The 17390-nt window shown below is 42.9% G+C and overlaps 1 protein-coding gene across 1 annotated transcript in view; it reads left to right on the forward strand.

Annotated features, from left to right (window-relative positions):
* spinb (spindlin b) overlaps positions 1-17390 on the forward strand; it is a 29145-nt gene continuing 11755 nt past the window's right edge. Inside the window, exons 1-4 of the mRNA XM_061817211.1 lie at positions 1-140; positions 1400-1631; positions 1708-1756; positions 1824-2074. Coding sequence (XP_061673195.1) covers positions 1580-1631; positions 1708-1756; positions 1824-2074 — 352 coding nt within the window. The 5' untranslated portion in view covers positions 1-140; positions 1400-1579. The remainder of the gene's footprint in view (positions 141-1399; positions 1632-1707; positions 1757-1823; positions 2075-17390) is intronic.

A 17390-nucleotide genomic window follows, 5' to 3' on the forward strand; every position in this document is an offset into this window, starting at 1 on the left:
CAGCGCATCCCTACTTCCGCTTTGGATCTGTCGTTACCACGGCTAGCTTGGCTGAGAATCCTGGCGTTGGAGAAGCAGATCAATCGGAACGCAGACGTCGATTGCGATTGAGCTGCTACGCGGTTCCCCACGCCAAGTCGGTAAGAAAGCGGTCGCTTTGGGCGTTTGCTCGTCTTTGTGCGCTTTGCGCCGAGCCCGAAACGGCTCCTTTGGCTTTGCCGTGTTCGCGTGCTGCGAGCCTGCCGCCTCCTTTGTTCGCCTTCCGCACACAGGATGCGCATTTTTGTCAAATAGGACCGCACTGGCATATGATATGTGCTCCCTCGCCACGTTCCTCAGACTTTCGCAGGGTAAACGCGTCATCGCGGTTTGGTCACCGCGACTCGCGTGGCGGCTGGAGGGAAGAAAAACAATAACATGTTTAGCATGTTTGTGTGCGCGCCATTCAGTGCATTCCACACTCGAGGGGAGGTCGAAACGTCATTACTTAGCGAAAGTGAATTGCATGTCGCCGGGATATGACGTGTTGTTGGGAATAAGAAATAATAGCAATTGTTTCTCTGTTCAAGGTCCTGCTCTATGTGCGTTTTGGTTCTGCTTTGGTCCTCTTCTTCCCCTGACTCACATGTACTTTGTACCTGTACAAGTTAGTTTTAGTTTTGGTCCAAGTGTACTTTAGTTGAAGTCTAAGGGTGCTTAGGTACTGGTTCAAGTGTCCTTTAGTCCTGGTCTAAACGTGCTTTTGTCTTGGGCCGAATGTTGTTTTGTTTCTGCTCCAAGTGTACTTCAGGTCCAAGTGTAGATCCTGTCTAAGCTTGTTTTGGTTCAAGCTGGTCCAAGTGTTCCCTCTGATTGTGTTTTGGTACTGGTTTGAGTTTGTTCTTCGTCTAAACATGCTTTAGGTCGGGTTAAGTTGTGGTTATGACCAAGTGTGCTTTAGTCTTATTCAAAATGTTCTTTTATTCTGGGCCAGGTTCCAGTCCAAGTATTCCTGGGTGAGGATGTCTTGGTCCTGCACTGAGTTTGGTGAATAAAGTGTGATTTGGTTTTGGTTTTAGTGTACTTTGGTGCAATTGTGCTTCGATCCTGGTGTAATTGTACTTTGTAAACTGTCTTAGGTGGGCTGTCGTTCTGGTTCAAGTATGCTTTGGTCAGAATGTGCTTTGGTAACTGTACTTTGTTTCTGGTCCCAAGGTACTTTGGTTCAAGCTGGACTTAGTGTTCCCAGCTCAGCGTGTTGTGGTCGTGGTTTGAAATTTCTATGCATCTAAGCATGACTTGGTTTGCTCCCTTACTGAACTGGAGATGTTTGTTTTTCTTTAAAAAAAAAAAAAAAAAAGGAAGTGTGGAAAAAAATGAAAATATGAAGTTGAAACTTTCCCGTTTTGTGTGTCTTTAGGTGGAGAGAAGCTGGAAGTTGGTCTTTTCCCTCCAGGAGTTAACCTGCAGCCCCAGAGTGTGAATGCGTCACGGCCCAGTCTAATTCCTGGTGCTCCTCCTCCCCTTTTGTTCCCTCCCCTCCTTCCCTCCTCCCCCCTCCCTTTAGAGCCCCCTCCCTTCCCCCCACTCAGGTGGATGAATGAAGACCCCCTTCAAGAGCCCAGAGGCCCCACGGCCCAGAGCGGACGGTGGTGAGCAGCCGCCACATTGGCCCGAGTGTAATTGAATGCACCAGCGAGCCGACCGGGATGACTTTGTGTGTTGCAGGACATTCCGGTGTGACGGTCAACATGATGAAGAGGAGGAATCCTCACAAGTAAGACCAAGATCAAGACCAAGAAGAAGAGGAGCTTCTGAAACGTCTGACATGTCTTCTCTGGCAGGAAGCAGAAGAGCGGCGTGGGGCCCAGTAGAACTTTGTCCCCGGCCAAGATGAACATCGTGGGCTGCAGGATCCAACATGTGTGGAAGGAAGGCAGTAAATCATCCCAGTGGAAGGGAACCGTTCTAGACCAGGTCCCCGTCAACCCGTCCCTCTACCTGATCAAGTACGATGGCTTTGACTGCATCTACGGCCTGGAACTGCACAGTGACCAGCGGGTCCTCGGACTCCAGGTGCTCCCCGACCTAGTAGGTGAGGGACCGCCGATCACACCTGACCAAACACTCGTGTGTCCCGTTTTTGAAACGACCGCTGAAGTAACTGCAGTGTCCTACTCTTAAAAATACAATTTGTTATCAAGCTAGTATAGACCTTGAACTCACTGCAAAGTGGGCCTAAGTTTATCAGGGCAGTAAACTAACCACCAATTATCCTATTAATAATACACCCAGCGAACTAGCTACCAAAATCTCACACTTGTGAACTCACTGCTACTTGTCCAATTAAAAAACATTTAAAAAATTCTCAACACAACAGAAATGAAATAAATTAGCGTCAAAGTCAGTCTCAAGATTTTGTTCGAAATGTCACTTAGATTCGGGAAGTTCTGTAACTCCCCGGAATGTGATGTCACGCCAAGACAACATTTAGCCAGAGAGTGAAAAACCTGGCAAAGATGGTGAGGAAGTTGGTTGTATACGGCTGTTCTGCGTCAAACGCTGACGAAGACGTCTTACATGAATGGCGGAAAGATGAACAGATAGGCAGGTTATGGGCCAGGTTTGTGAAGACAAAGCGGGAGCATTGAACTTACAAATCAAAGTGGACAGTAAAATGTTCCAAGCATTTCACAGAGGACTGCTTTGAAAACCCGTTACAGCGGTCACTTGGCTTCGATAGCAAGTAAGTACGTACGTGTTTTTGTTTAGTATTGACAAGTATCTACTTAATTTTAAATGTAAGTACAATACAGATATATATGTCCGCTAATATCTGTATCCAGTGATGTTTAGGAGGTGACGAAATGTGGACACTGGATAAAGTTAGTGTACTGTTGACGCTGCGGTCTTCCTGAAATTCGACTGTGTGCTCTCAAGTGTTAGGTGCACTATTTAAAATATGGGCTGAATCTTTAAACTGAGAACGATACCGAAGGTTTCGCTTTTTGTTTTACACCGACTCAGTCGCTAGTACAACAACAACAATCGACTCACTGTTGTGTGCAAGCAGCATCAGACATTTAAACGTGTTTGAATTAGATTATTTTGTCAACAAGGTGTACGTAGATTTCTTGAGGCACCTACCAGTCTGTTTTGGGTGCAAAGTTCCACGTCAACTTCATCAAGTCTCGCCGAATCCCGTCCTTGTGTTGTATTCGTTCAACTCAGGTTCGAACATATATGGTGTAATTACACCCGCGTGGGATGTTTTTCGAACATGGGAAGAATAAGAAAATTCCTCCTATTCAGTTCCTATCCCTTCCACAGAGCATTCCATAAAAACTTCTTCGTCGCTGCTATCTCCTCTAGATCCCACTCGCAGCATGTATGATTGTCTGTGTAGGAAGCCATTTCTGTACTGGGGTTGTCTTGGCGGGACGTCACACATCACAGAGACTCGGTTTGAAACAGACATCGGAGGGATTCGGATTACAAAGAAAATGTGCACATTGGCGCTAATTTATTTAATTTCTGTTGTGTTGAGAGTTTTAAAATATTTTTTTATGAAAAATTAGATACGTTTGTGTGATATATAAATGAAAAAATGGGTCCTCTGGATTAGACCTTTAATACGGTCTACCAATCACATTTGTGTAATTGACACACTGTTAATACAATGAACTAACCACAAAGGATCCAATTGGTAAGAGACAATGAACTAGCCGTGAAGGTTCTCACTATTTTTACAGGGAGTGAGTTTAAGATACTAGTAATCCTTTAATAAGTCCCACTGGGGTAAATTCATGTGCTCCTGGGGCCTCTTGTTCCAGCAGGACACATAACTATAAAATTGGATCGTAATAATAATAATGTAATTCATAAAAAAATAGAAATGCAAAGTAAGGAGCAGTTTTATTTTCATTAGCCACAAAATTTCACTCAGTGACTATGGACAGTGAAGTCACCACAAAGTGTCCCTGTTTATATGGACTGAATTAACCACAATGCTTGCGAATCTTAGTACAGACAGTAAGGTAACACATAGTGTCCCACTTTTAATACAGACTGTGAGCACACCACAAAGATAAGTCCAGTTGTTCTTAACCTTGTTGGAGGTGCTGAACCACACAAGTTTCATATGTGCAATCAGCAAACTCTCCATGGTTGGAAAATTCAAATAGTATAAAAAAATCCATTTCATATCAAAGGTGTATATTGTATCTGTACAAAATGAACCAGTTATCAGTTGAACACTCAGTCTTAAAAGAGCAAAACCAACAAACATGAACATGAATGTCACTCCCCAATTCAATGAAGATTTACTGCAAATCAATGTGACTTTTGCTGTACTTGCTCTGGAATTGGCGGCTTCACCTTGGAAAGTGACACTTGTATCGTTTTCAGAATCGTAATCAGTCCTCTGTATTTGCCAAGTATTTTAACAGCAGCCAGGGAATTTCTCTGTGGTGGCTGGGGCCGCTCGAGCAAAGCAATGCAAATGTATTTGTATAGTGCATTGCAACTCCATGTGCTTTACATGATTAAAGGCATTTTAAACATAGAGATAAAACATTTGAAAGGTGATAAAAACAATTAAAATGACAAACAAAATATTTAAAAATAACAGTTAAAACTGCATACAGTGATGTGATCAAAAAGTGGACATATTTTAAAAAGCATGAGAAAAAAGAAGAGTTTTCAAGCTGGATTTAAAAACATTCCCACTTGGGGCTGACCTCACCTCTGTTGGCAATTTATTCCATTTGTGTGCAGCATAATAGCTAAATGCTGCTTCACCATGTTTGCTTTGGACTCTGTGCTCCACTATTTCACTTTGAGTCAGTCGATCTCAGAGCTCTACCAGGTTTGTATTTCGTAAGTGTTTCTTGCATGTATTCAGGACCTAAATCATTTAGTGATTTATAGACCAGTAGCAGAATTTTAAAATCTATTCTAAAGATGACTGGAAGCCAGTGCAAGGACTCTAGGATTGGATTTATATGATCTGACCGCTTTGTTTTGGTCAGAGCGTGAGCTGCAGCATTCTGAATCAGCTGCAGCTGTTTAATACTTTTTTTTTTTCTTGGGGGGGTCCAGTCAGAAGACCACTACAGTAGTCAAGTCTACTTGAGATAAAAGCATGGATGAGCTTTTCCTGGCCTGCTTGACACATACAAGACTTCACTCTAGATATGTTCTTCAGATGGTAGAAGGCAGTTTTTGTGATTGAGTTGATATGACTGTTTGAAGTTAGGTCAGAGTCAATAAAAACACCCAGGTTTTGGACTTGGTGTTTGATTTTTTTAAAGACAGAGAGTCCAGGTATTTACGAACAACAATCCTTGTTTCTTTATTGCCAAAAACCATTATCTCAGTTTTGTTGTGGTTTAGTTGAAGAAAATTTTGGCTCATCCAGTTATTTGCTTTAGACAGTGGCACATAACCTCAATTGAGCTGTCGTCATCTGTAGACACTGCTAAATACAACTGTGTGTCTTCTGCATAGCTATGGTAGTCAAAATTAAAGTTTTGAAGCATTGACCCAAGGGTAGCATATACAGGCTGAACAGGAGAGGTCCAAGAACTGACCCTTGAGGGACCCCATAGGTCATTGCCATTCGTTGAGACCGAGCACCTCCAGTGGTCACAGAAAGTAGCTCCTTTCCTCCAGTTAGGACCGAAACCATTTAAGGACCGTTCCATTTAGTCCTACTTACGTTTCCAACCTGTTTAGCAGTATATTTTGATCTACCGTATCAAAAGCCGAGCTGAGATCCAACAAGACCAAAATTGACACCTTTCCTTAGTCAATATTCAACCTTGTATCATTTTGCACTTTGATAAGAGCAGAAACTGTACAGTGATGAGTTGGGAAACCTGATTGAAATTTGTCAAAGTCAATTTGAATTCAAGAAATTGCTGAGGTGATTAAAAATAACTTTCTTAAACATCTTGGCTATGAACGGGAGATTTGAGATGGGTCTATAGCTTGCTAACATGGAATCATCAAGTGCTCTGTTTTATAGAATAATCTTAACAGCAGCTGATTTAAAGAGCTTTGGGAAACTCGCCAGACTGAAGTGAGCAATTATTTGCTGCAAATCAGGCAGCACTGACTTGACAGTAGTAGTTTTGAAAAAGTCAGGTGGTATTGAGTCGAGACAGCTCGTTGATGGTTTCAACTGCTGAACAATTTTCTCGACAGTTTTCGGGTCAACTGTATCAAATTCTGACAAGTTAATAGAGTTGTCTCTGGGTGGGTTCAGATGTGAGATCGTTCTATATTTTTGCTGATTTGTGCTGATATTTGGTCTGATGGATTGTATTTTTCACTAAAATAACAGGGAAACTCATTGCATTTGCCAGCTGTTAGTAGTTCTGGATCTATCTGATTCAGGGGGGTTGTAATCTTGTCAACCACAGCAAATAGAGCACGAGTATTGTTGACGTTCTTACTGATGATTTCAGAAAAGTGTTGCTGTCTAGCTCTAACTAACTCTTGGTTAAAATTACAGAGACACTGTCTGTAGAGGTCATAGTCAATTTGGAGTTAAGTTTTTCTCTACTTGCGTTCTGCTTTCCTACACTCCGATTTAGATCTCTTGACCATAATTGTGCTCCTCCACAGTGTTCTAGGTCACCTCAGGATGGTCTCACTTTTAATAGGAGCAACAGCATTCATGGCATTTGTGATTTTCGAGGTGAAATTGTCCAAAAGTTCATCAACTGTCTCAGCATTCACAGTCTGTGGAACAGCCACAGTCTCCATAAACTTAGTGGCAGTACTCTCATTTATCTACCTTTTCCTAATAGAGATAGAGGTTATCTGAACTTTTGGAAGAATCTGTAATTAAAAAAATGCACAAAAAATGGTCAGAAATAGCCACATCCTTCAATATCAATCGATAGAATTTCAACATCCTTAGAGATGACCAGGTCTAAAATGTGACCTTGAGTGTGAGTTGGACTTTTAAAATGTTGAGAGAGGTCAAATGTGTCCAGTATTGCATAAAGTACTTTGGATGTTTTTTTCCATGTTATTTTCAACATGAATGTTAAACTCCCCTGTTATGACAAAATAGTTGTACTCACTACAAATAACTGACAGCAGTTCTGAAAAAATCCTCCATACATTTTCCATCGTATCTTGGAGGTCTATAAATTATTAAAATGATAACCTTTGGGTCACCCTTAACTAAAAAACACAGATATTCAAAAGAGCTGAAGTCACCCACTATAATTTCTTTACATTGAAATAATGATTTAAAAATAACAGCAATACCACCACATTTTTTTTCCCTGTTCAACACTTGTTCATAAAATTTAAATCTGCTGGTGTTGCCTCATTTAAAATGGTATTACAGCTACTGTCTGTTAACCATGTTACATTTAATAACAAAAAGTCCAGACCATACGTTGTAATGATGTCATTGATCAACATTGATTTATTACCCAGTGACCTGATATTAAAAAGAGCTCGTCTCGCAGAGATGGCTGGAGAGAATGGTTCGATAGACTCACATTTTATCCTCACTAAGTTGGACGTTCTACTTTTTTGGTGCCATATCTTTTTGACCAACTTTCTGTCCCTTGTAATTACAGGGATGGAAAAATGCCTGCTCTACCAAAGGGGTCTGAGTTATTCTGGAAAAGACCCGGTAAATATCAGTCAGTTTTACAGATAGTCTTCATGGGTGGAGGAGGGGCCTTTCGCTTCTTAGTGGATGGTGGTTTCAGGCGAGGGGGATGGGAGGAAGATCTTGGCGTGGTATGGGCTGGACTCCATCGTTGACTATAATCTTCATCCTATCCATCAGACCCAACATTGCATTCAGGCTGGGAGAGGGGGACTCAACATCTACTGCTGATTATAAGGTTGTTGTAGTGATAGAGGGGAGATTCTGAGGTGTGGATGGCTCCAATGGTGCAGGGAGAGGTGTGGGAGATTTAAAGTGCTGGCACATTCCATTTGTCATTTGCTCATCAGATTGTTTGGATGACGCACATGAATCTGTGTGCACCTTGTCTCATCTCATTTCTTGTTCCTCCGATTGTTTGGGAACAACTGGATCCTTTTGTCCTTGGTTTTTGTAAACATTTTCTTTACAGGGTGGTGAAAGACACATACAGTAGAAAATGTTGGCAGCTAATAACTTAACGCCTTGTCTATTTAGACAGAAACCGTCTGCTTTCCAAAGATTTTTATGCTCCCGAAAAAGGCAGAAATTGTCAGTGAAACTCACGGATAGTGCAGTGCACACCTTGCCTAATCAACTATTCAATTGACGGAGCCTCGAGAAACGTTCATTTCCAGATTGTACAAGTGGGAGAGGTCCGCTTATAAGAACCTCACCATCCATCCCTTGCACTTTTGTTAGGAGATCAATGAAATCTCGCTTCAGTACCTCTGATTGCCGCTTGTGTATAATGACAGATTTCACAGTTGGGTGCTGATCAGTGATCTCCAGGATTTTTCGAGAGATATCAGACACCGTGTCATTAGTAAAACACAGTACTTTGGTGTTCTCCTCACTGCAAAAGCATTTCACATCCTTAATGGCTCCATCACCAACTATTAATGTTTGGGGTCCCAATTTTATCTCGGATGATTTAATTTCATACCTTTCAGTTGTGGTGGAGGATGAGCATTCTTGGCCTGGGTGTTGTCAGAGTGGCTCAAATCTGGTCTGACGTCAACATTTGCGCTGATTCACATTCTTTTGTCTTGCTCTTCGCTGTACCGACCCTCCACGGCTGCTCACTTGTTGTTGAGGCCAGCCAGCCAGATTCTTCGGTAATCTCTTGGTGCTGTTGTGTCTTCCTTTTAAAATGTCCCACATGTTTGGGCTTTGCTCCCAGTAAATACCAGGGAGAACTGCTGGGGTGTCCGTTATCCTTTCCACAGTTCAGGTCAGTCCTCGTTGTTGAGCTAGGTGGTTGTCTGTTAGCCCATCTCTGCTCACCAGACATCTATAGAGTGGTTTCATTCCCCGACTGTCCATTTACATCCACATAGACTTCAAGATGGCAGATTTTCGATTCCAGAATTGACACTCTCTACAGTTGTCCATGATAGTCCTCAGTAAAGAAGGGAGGCATCTTGATGGCTGGTCTTGTTCCTAACACCTGGGTTGTGCTAATTAGCAGGCCACACTCACGTAATGATGAAACAACTGATTATCCACAAAAAAGAAAAATACAGTCCCACAGATAAGAAAAAATTATCCAGAAGTCTCTGCTTCTAAAAAAACATTTTAGAAAAAAAAACTAGCTTATCAGCAAGAAAAAAACATGTCAACAGAGGAAAAGCAAGCAGAGCTCGAGCAAACAAAAAAGCGTCTGCACTGTATGAGAAGCGAGAGAGAATAAGTACAACAGAGAGCCATTTTGACAATAAATACTTTGGAGGCATAACAATTACAAGAATACACAAATGACTTAGCCTCTAGTAATTTAATGACAAGAGGAAAGAAGCTGTTGGAATGTTGTCAGCGCCTACCTGAGGGAAGAGGTGATGAGCAGGATGTGGAGGGGTTCAAGAGGATTTTGCATGCTCTTATCTTTGTTCTGGCAGTGTGCAAGTCCTTAAGGGTGCGTAGGGGTCCCAACAATTTTTCCTGCAGTCCTTCTTCGTGGCAGCACCAAAAAGGTGTGTGATGGATAAACACAGGACTGATTTAATGACTGGTGTGTATGACTGCCTCAACAGCTCCTTTGGCAGGCCGTATTTCCTGAGAAGTCACACAGGAAGCTTATCCTTGTGGGCCTTTTTGAGGATGCAGTAGATGTTGGTCTCTAACCTCAGCTAATGAGAGACTGTAATTCCGAGGAACGTGAAGGTTTTGACGATTGGGGTAGTTGGACAGCATGAGTGGCGTCTGTGGCGAACAACACCTCCTGAAGTCCGTGATCATGAAGTCCACAATCATCTCTAGTCTTTAGCATGTTGAGCTCCAGGTTGGGTCGGCTGGACCAAATCTCCAGCAGCTCCACTTTCTGTCGATACACAGACCCCATCACAGCTTTGATGAGGTCGATGAGTGTGGTGTTGTTTACAATCTACAAGAGTTTCACAGCCAGGGGTTCGTGGTGAGAGAGAAGAGCAGCGCAGAACACACCATTGAGGTGCCCCAGTGCTAATGGTGTGTGTGTGTGTGCGTGTGTGTGTGTGAATGAGGTTGTGTCCCCCAGCCTCACCTGCTGTTTCCTGTCTGTCAGAAAGCTATAAATCCACTGGCAAATGGGAGGCAAAGCGATAAGGTGGAGAAACTTGTAGGAGAGGAATTTGGGGATGATATTGTTGAACTCTGACCTGAAGTCCACGAACAGGCGCAAATGTCCCCACGCTGTCGAGGTTTTCTAAGAGGAAGTGCAGTCCCATGTTGATTGTCATCCATAGACCTATTTGCTCAGTTGATAAACTGTGCAGGGGGTGGTGGTAGGGATCCTGTAATGCTCTTGAGGTGGTTCAGCACGAGGGGTTCAAAGGACTTCATGAACCCGGATGTGAGGTTGAAAGACCTGTTGTCAGACCCGAGATTGCAGGTTCAATGGGGACTGGGATGATGGTGAAGTGTATGACACGGGATGTTACTTCACACACTTCCAGAGAACTAGTGAAGATCTGTGTGAAAACTGGTAACACCTGGTCCACGCAGACTTTGAAGAAGGATGGGGACACGAGGTCTAAGCTTTCTGCTCTGTTGATCTTTAGTAGTTAGAAGATGTCTCACGTCCTCTTCACAAATGGTCAACGGAGAACTCGGGTGTGTTGGTGGTCGATGGTTGGTTGTACGGGTGGGTGGTTGTGGGATGTGAAAGTGTCCTTTACAAATCTGCAAAAGAAGGTCTACAAGTCATCAGCTAGTCATTTTGTACTCTGTTTGGGGAATGGTCGCTTGTCGTCGGTTCGTGGTTTTAATCCTTGCCAGAGTCGTCTGCAGTAAACTGTTTTTCCATCTTTTCTCCATAGTTTTTCTTTGTGATGTTCATTTCTTTTGTCACCTGATTTGTGATTACAGAGGTCTCTATTCCCTTTTCAACTTGCGTCTGTCCTTTTTAGCCTGGTGAAGCTGCTTAATTAAGTTTGGCAGTGAACCATGGCTTGTTGTTCTCAAACGTGCAAAATGTCTGGTAGAAACGCCTTCAGAGAAACCGATATAGGATGTGATGCTGTCTACATACAGTAATCTTGCAGGCTGGCAGTTGGAAGTTATAAAGACTTTACAGGCTGTGCAGTCTAAACAGTCTTTAAGTTCCACCTTTTCTTCATTGGTCCACTTATTCTGTCACGACCCATCGGAACGAAGGTAGGACCCAAATGCAGGAGTACACAGGAGACGCAGATATCAATCGGGAAAAACGTTTACTATTCAATGGTCGGGGATCGGGCAGGCAGTCAGGTGCAGCAGCGATAGTTGGGACGTTGGGCGTAGAGAGCAGGTCAGCGGGCAGGCAGGAGTCGGTACACGGGAGAGCGATCAAAGCAGGCAGGAGTATCAAGGGAATCAGGCTTACGGGGTCGGTCGGAGAACAGGTGAAGGTCGGTACACACGGGTTGACGATCAGGGATACGAGAGTGCTGGAACGGGGGCATGAACCTCAACGATCTGACTGCGGACCAGTCGTCACCGGGTCCTATAAGTACCGGGCGTAATCAGCCGAAACAAGGTGCGGGTATGTGCCGACTAATTGGCTGGCCATGCCCAGCCTGGCCAGGATGCCAGGAGCATGACACTTCACTGTTTTCAGTGCCTTCACACATTTTAAGTTGGTGCCTGTATGTTGGTATTAAAGGTCAGATGACCAAGATGTTATGGAGTCAGTTAAAATTCACATTTGCAGTGTTTATATATTATGTCATACATGCACGTAACTTGCAGCATGTTTCCGACATAGCTAAGCTAAAAATAAGGTTTTTATGACTCTTGCTGAGATACCGGAAGCTCGAGACACTGGTGTGTGGATACTCTATCCTCCTCCGCAAGTACAGTAGTGATGTTGCAATTCCCAAACACAGCCCAGTACACATTTATACGCAATGGCGTGTAACGTGTCAAAATGAGTTGTTTTCACGTGACGTTTCCCGTTGGGCTGCCTCGAACGGCGGCAATTTTCAATCCCTGAGTTCCGTTACTCATACATACGCAAGGTGGACGACATTATGTTTCTAATTGCATTTATTGAAGACGCGACCGACAGCACATCAAGTCCAAACTGACTATTGGGCTACCTGGCATACACACATCATGGGACTCAGGACTGCGCCACAAAGGCACAGTATTGTCCTCTTGATCTTTTACACTATGTGACAGAAATCACGTAGGAGGAGGAGTGGGATCGGACACTTGTCTGCTCAAGACACTTCGTAAATGGTTACTTCAGTCTTATTTTTTATAGTTAGGTTGTTGTAGCTAATGAAATTTGCTGCAGTGTGTGCTGAGCTCTGTAACGTCTGTGCACCATTCCTCGTTCATATAGAAGCATATTCCACCGCCTTTCGTTTTTATCCGTGTTAGCTTACAGGTAAGTGCCCATATAAAAAGTGTATATATATGGGCATATATATGCTAACATGGCAAACGAAAGGCAGTGGAATATTATTTTTTTAATATCAAGGCAAACTCCACTTATTCTTTATTTTTTTCCTTCAAAAAGTAAAAGCTGCTGTTTATTATTTGTATATAATTTGATGACAATGGCAGAAACACAAAAGAATAGACAAATCCAGTATTTCACAAAATTCTCGAATCTTTCAAGTGACTAACAAAAAAGGATCTTAACTGTAATGCTGGCCTTCTGAAAAGAGTGTCAATTAAGCTTGTTAGGTCGGCGAGACGATCAGCACGATGGAGGTTGAAGTCGGGCAGTATGATAGCAGCGTCGGGCACTCGTCCACAAAGCCAAGTCTCCGTGAAGCACAGAGCCGCAGAACGTCCAAAGACTTTCGTAGGAAGCATTAGATGATGTCCCCGCTTTCGCAGCCAGACTTGTGTACCGGATCGCGAGCCTCTTCGTCGCGAGGCTTTGAAAAGCGTGCCGGCTAGCAACTCTGGAAAAAGCTTCAGTGAATTGGCGGGAGCTGTTGAAAAAAAGTGTGAAAGAATTCATTACTATTTTAGTTATCATGTTAAAAGCACATCGTTACTACTACAGTTATTGGTGGAATTGTTTTATCATGCATTTTTTTTCTATTAGTCTTACTCTGAATTATTCTCCTTGTGTGCTGCGTGCGTGACTCAGTGTGTCCCCAGCGTAGCCTGGAAGTCGATGCCCCCCTGCCGACTTCAAGCAGATACTCCCGAACACGAGGCAGCGATGTCTCCATTCTGACCTCAGTGTGTTTCCCTTCTGACCTTAAGCAGATACTCCTCAACACTGGGAGAAGTCCCCCTTTTTACCACAAGCGGATACCCCCAAACGCCATAAACGTGTGAAAGGAATGCCCTGCTAATCTCTTGTGGGTTTATCACAGACATGTGATTTTTCCGTTTATAGATGGAATTCTGTAATTTTTAAATTGGAATTTAAAAAAAAAAAAAAATTCCAGACCAATGGAACTGCGCACTTGTCGCACATTCTCAGCGCACATGAAAACCAATCCAGCGCAGTGAACCACAGCCTGACTTTTTTTTAACAGAAATGAGACTTCTCCTGCTAGTTTACCTGACTCCGCCCCCTCTTAAAGGGGTACACCCATAATGGACCTTTCCGACCTGTCAATCACTCGTATAAGAATAGCCACTCAGATAGCCGCATTTTCTTAACCCCTGGCTTGTCCCGCCCTTCCCACAGCCATGTCCCACAAGCAATGCTGTTTGTCGGTAGCATGCGTTTCAAAAAGTTAATGTTAGGAAGAAAATGGTCCTCAGATGCGCTTGGGGAAGGTGCAATTCTGATGAAAGATATCCTGCTAGGTTACAAGGAGCCCAGTTGATTCATTTTCCAAAGCCTAAAACACAGTTGACCAAGTGTCTACGATGGATAAAGGCTCGCGGAAGACCGCACGTACAACTAAATGTGAAAAATATCAACAAACACAAGACTGTATGTTCGAAGGTAAACGAGGGAGAAGTATCTTCTCTGAGTTTGATTGAATTATTATCAGCGCTTTATATGTTGCAGGAGAACAACTTTCACTTTGTTAGTGTATCACTGACCTACTGAATGAAGTGTGTCACGTTTTATCCCGACGAGTCGGGTTCGTAATACATAAATGCGTACACGTCATGCAAGAGAAATGTCTATTTGCCTATTTGTATGTTATCGGACTTTTAAGACTGCACTGGGTTCGATTACGAGCCAAGTCAAATGAATACACCCACTCACTTATAAAGACTACAATGATATTACTCGTGATCTTTCCAAGTAAAAAGTACTCACCCTGCTTTACATGCGCAAAATGATGCCACTACTTTATCCTGTTGGATTTCAATATGAAGTTTGTGAAGCATCAAACATTTTTGCATCAATCGCCAACATTTCGCTGTAACTCTGACATTGCGTCCTACTCCGTCCAAAATCTTAATTCCGTGTACATAGCCTTGCGTGAAATAGTTTAGACCTCTCTGTAGAACTGTCTTGGACAAAAGCGACGCATTTGGCAAAAAAACATACCCCAATATTATCTGGAATGCACGATAGAGGATACAGTTCAAACCCATTATGTTCAGTCGCCATTTTGGAAGATTGTAGGGCGGGGCACCTGTAGCTAAGGGAGGTGGGGGGGCGGAGCTCAAGATCGCCAGTCGGAAAGCTCCATTACAAACACCGTCCACCCACACAAGAAAAAAAAGTAAAACAGAAAGAAGTGCTGTTGCTTTAATGAATATCGGGCTATGTGAATAATAGAAGAAAAAGTGGTGAAACTGGATGAGATTTTCTCTTTTTTGAGTAAAAAAGGTCTGGTCTGAAGCCAAAGTAGAACGTACAGGAAGAGATGGTGTATAATGTTAAAATTCCACCTTAGCACAGCCTGATAGAGGATGAAAGCACAGACAATAAAGTGCACAAAAGCTAATTCTGTATTTTAAATATGGGAGGCAACAACATTAACCTTAAAACGGTTTGGGAGCATCATTCAGCTTTCAACATGCATTGCTAAAGATATTCTCCAAGCAATAATTTAGTTTTACAGCAAGAAAAAGAGATGGGGAGATCATTATGGGTTTAAAAAAAGTAATTGAAACAAAGTTGGAAGCGACCTTTCAAATTTATAATTGTAGATGGCTTGGTTTGGTTAGCAATATATTTTTTTCGTTTGTTGACATTTTCATTGTAAATTTGCAAAAACACCAAATTGTTCTTAGAAATGTTTTGATGGGAATGTAAATGCTGTAATCTGAATCTATGAATGAGCCATGTAGCTTCAATGGATGACACTGATCTGACCACAGTGCATACGTCTGATGTTGCTCACAGTGGTCAAAGGAGGCGCTCATGGGCTTAGTGTGTTTGCTCAGACACATAAAAAATTAGAGGGAATGTTGGTCTTGAAATTAACTTACGGGTTTGTTTCATAAACTTTGGTAACAAAAGGAGCCTGATCCTAAACAATCATTATTCATCCGGAAACAGGAAGTGCAAGTTAACCGTACTGAGCATGTTCTGAAGTGATGCCAAAAGCACATGTTCCGAGCTGCTTCACGTACTTCAAGGTGAGAGTTCAGAAGCAATTACTTATAAAAATGTCTATTATTTACTGATAATGAAACATGACGTTAATGTCAAATTCATGGGTTTCAGTCATTTACAAAAAGAAGAATTAAAATGATTTTGAACGGATACGATATAGACCCTATGAAAGCACGCTTGCATGCCATGATGCAAATCTGATTTCAAGTTAGTTTCACTTCTAGTAGTTGACTTGGTTGAATTTGTAATTTTTTGGGGTAAAGGTATACACGGAAATAATGAACGATCATATTGTCTACATTTTGATAACAGATTAGTATTTATTTATAGACTTCTTCTTCTTCTTCTTTTCCTTTCGGCTTGTCCCGTTAGGGGTCGCCACAGCGTGTCATCTTTTGCCATCTTAGCCTATCTCCTGCATCTTCCTCTCTAACCCCAACTGCACTCATGTCTTCCCTCACCACATCCATAAACCTTCTCTTTGGTCTTCCTCTCGCTCTTTTGCCTGGGAGCTCCATCCTCAGCATCCTTCTACCAATATACTCACTCTCTCGCCTCTGAACATGTCCAAACCATCGAAGTCTGCTCTCTCGGATCTTGTCTCCAAAACATCCAGCTTTGGCTGTCCCTCTAATGAGCTCATTTCTAATCCTATCCAACCTGGTCACTCCGAGCGAGAACCTCAACATCTTCATTTCTGCCACCTCCAGTTCAGATTCCTGTTGTTTCTTCAGTGCCACTGTCTCTAATCCGTACATCATGGCCGGCCTCACCACTGTTTTGTAAACTTTGCCCTTCATCCGAGCAGACACTCTTCTGTCACATAACACACCAGACACCTTTCGCCAGCTGTTCCAACCTGCTTGGACCCGTTTCTTCACTTCCTGACCACACTCTCCATTGCTCTGTATTGTTGACCCCAAGTATTTGAAGTCGTCGACCCTCGCTATCTCTTCTCCCTGTAGCCTCACTCTTCCCCCTCCACTTTTCTCATTCACGCACATATATTCTGTTTTACTTCGGCTAATCTTCATTCCTCTCCTTCCAGTGCATGTCTCCATCTTTCCAATTGTTCCTCTGCATGCTCCCTGCTTTCACTGCACATGACAATATCATCTGCGAACATCATGGTCCAAGGGGATTCCAGTCTAACCTCATCTGTCAGCCTATCCATTACCACTGCAAACAGGAAGGGGCTCAGAGCTGATCCCTGATGCAGTCCCACCTCCACCTTAAATTCCTCTGTCACACCTAAGGCACACCTCACCATTGTTCTGCTGCCATCATACATGTCCTGTACTATTTTAACATACTTCTCTGCCACACCAGACTTACGCATGCAGTACCACAGTTCCTCTCTTGGTACTCTGTCATAGGCTTTCTCTAGATCCACAAAGACGCAATGTAGCTCCTTCTGACCTTCTCTGTACTTTTCCACGAGCATCCTCAAGGCAAATAATGCATCTGTGGTACTCTTTCTAGGCATGAAACCATACTGTTGCTCGCAGATACTTACTTCTGTCCTGAGTCTAGCCTCCACTACTCTTTCCCATAACTTCATTGTGTGGCTCATCAACTTTATTCCTCTATAGTTCCCACAGCTCTGAACATCCCCTTTGTTCTTAAAAATGGGAACTAGAACACTTTTCCTCCATTCTTCAGGCATCTTTTCGCCCGCTAGTATTCTGTTGAATAAGTTGGTCAAAAACTCCACAGCCATCTCTCCAAATTGCTTCCATACCTCTACCGGTATGTCATCAGGACCAACTGCCTTTC

Source organism: Syngnathoides biaculeatus, chromosome 4 (assembly GCF_019802595.1).
Source record: "Syngnathoides biaculeatus isolate LvHL_M chromosome 4, ASM1980259v1, whole genome shotgun sequence".
Taxonomy (NCBI): Eukaryota; Metazoa; Chordata; class Actinopteri; order Syngnathiformes; family Syngnathidae; genus Syngnathoides; species Syngnathoides biaculeatus.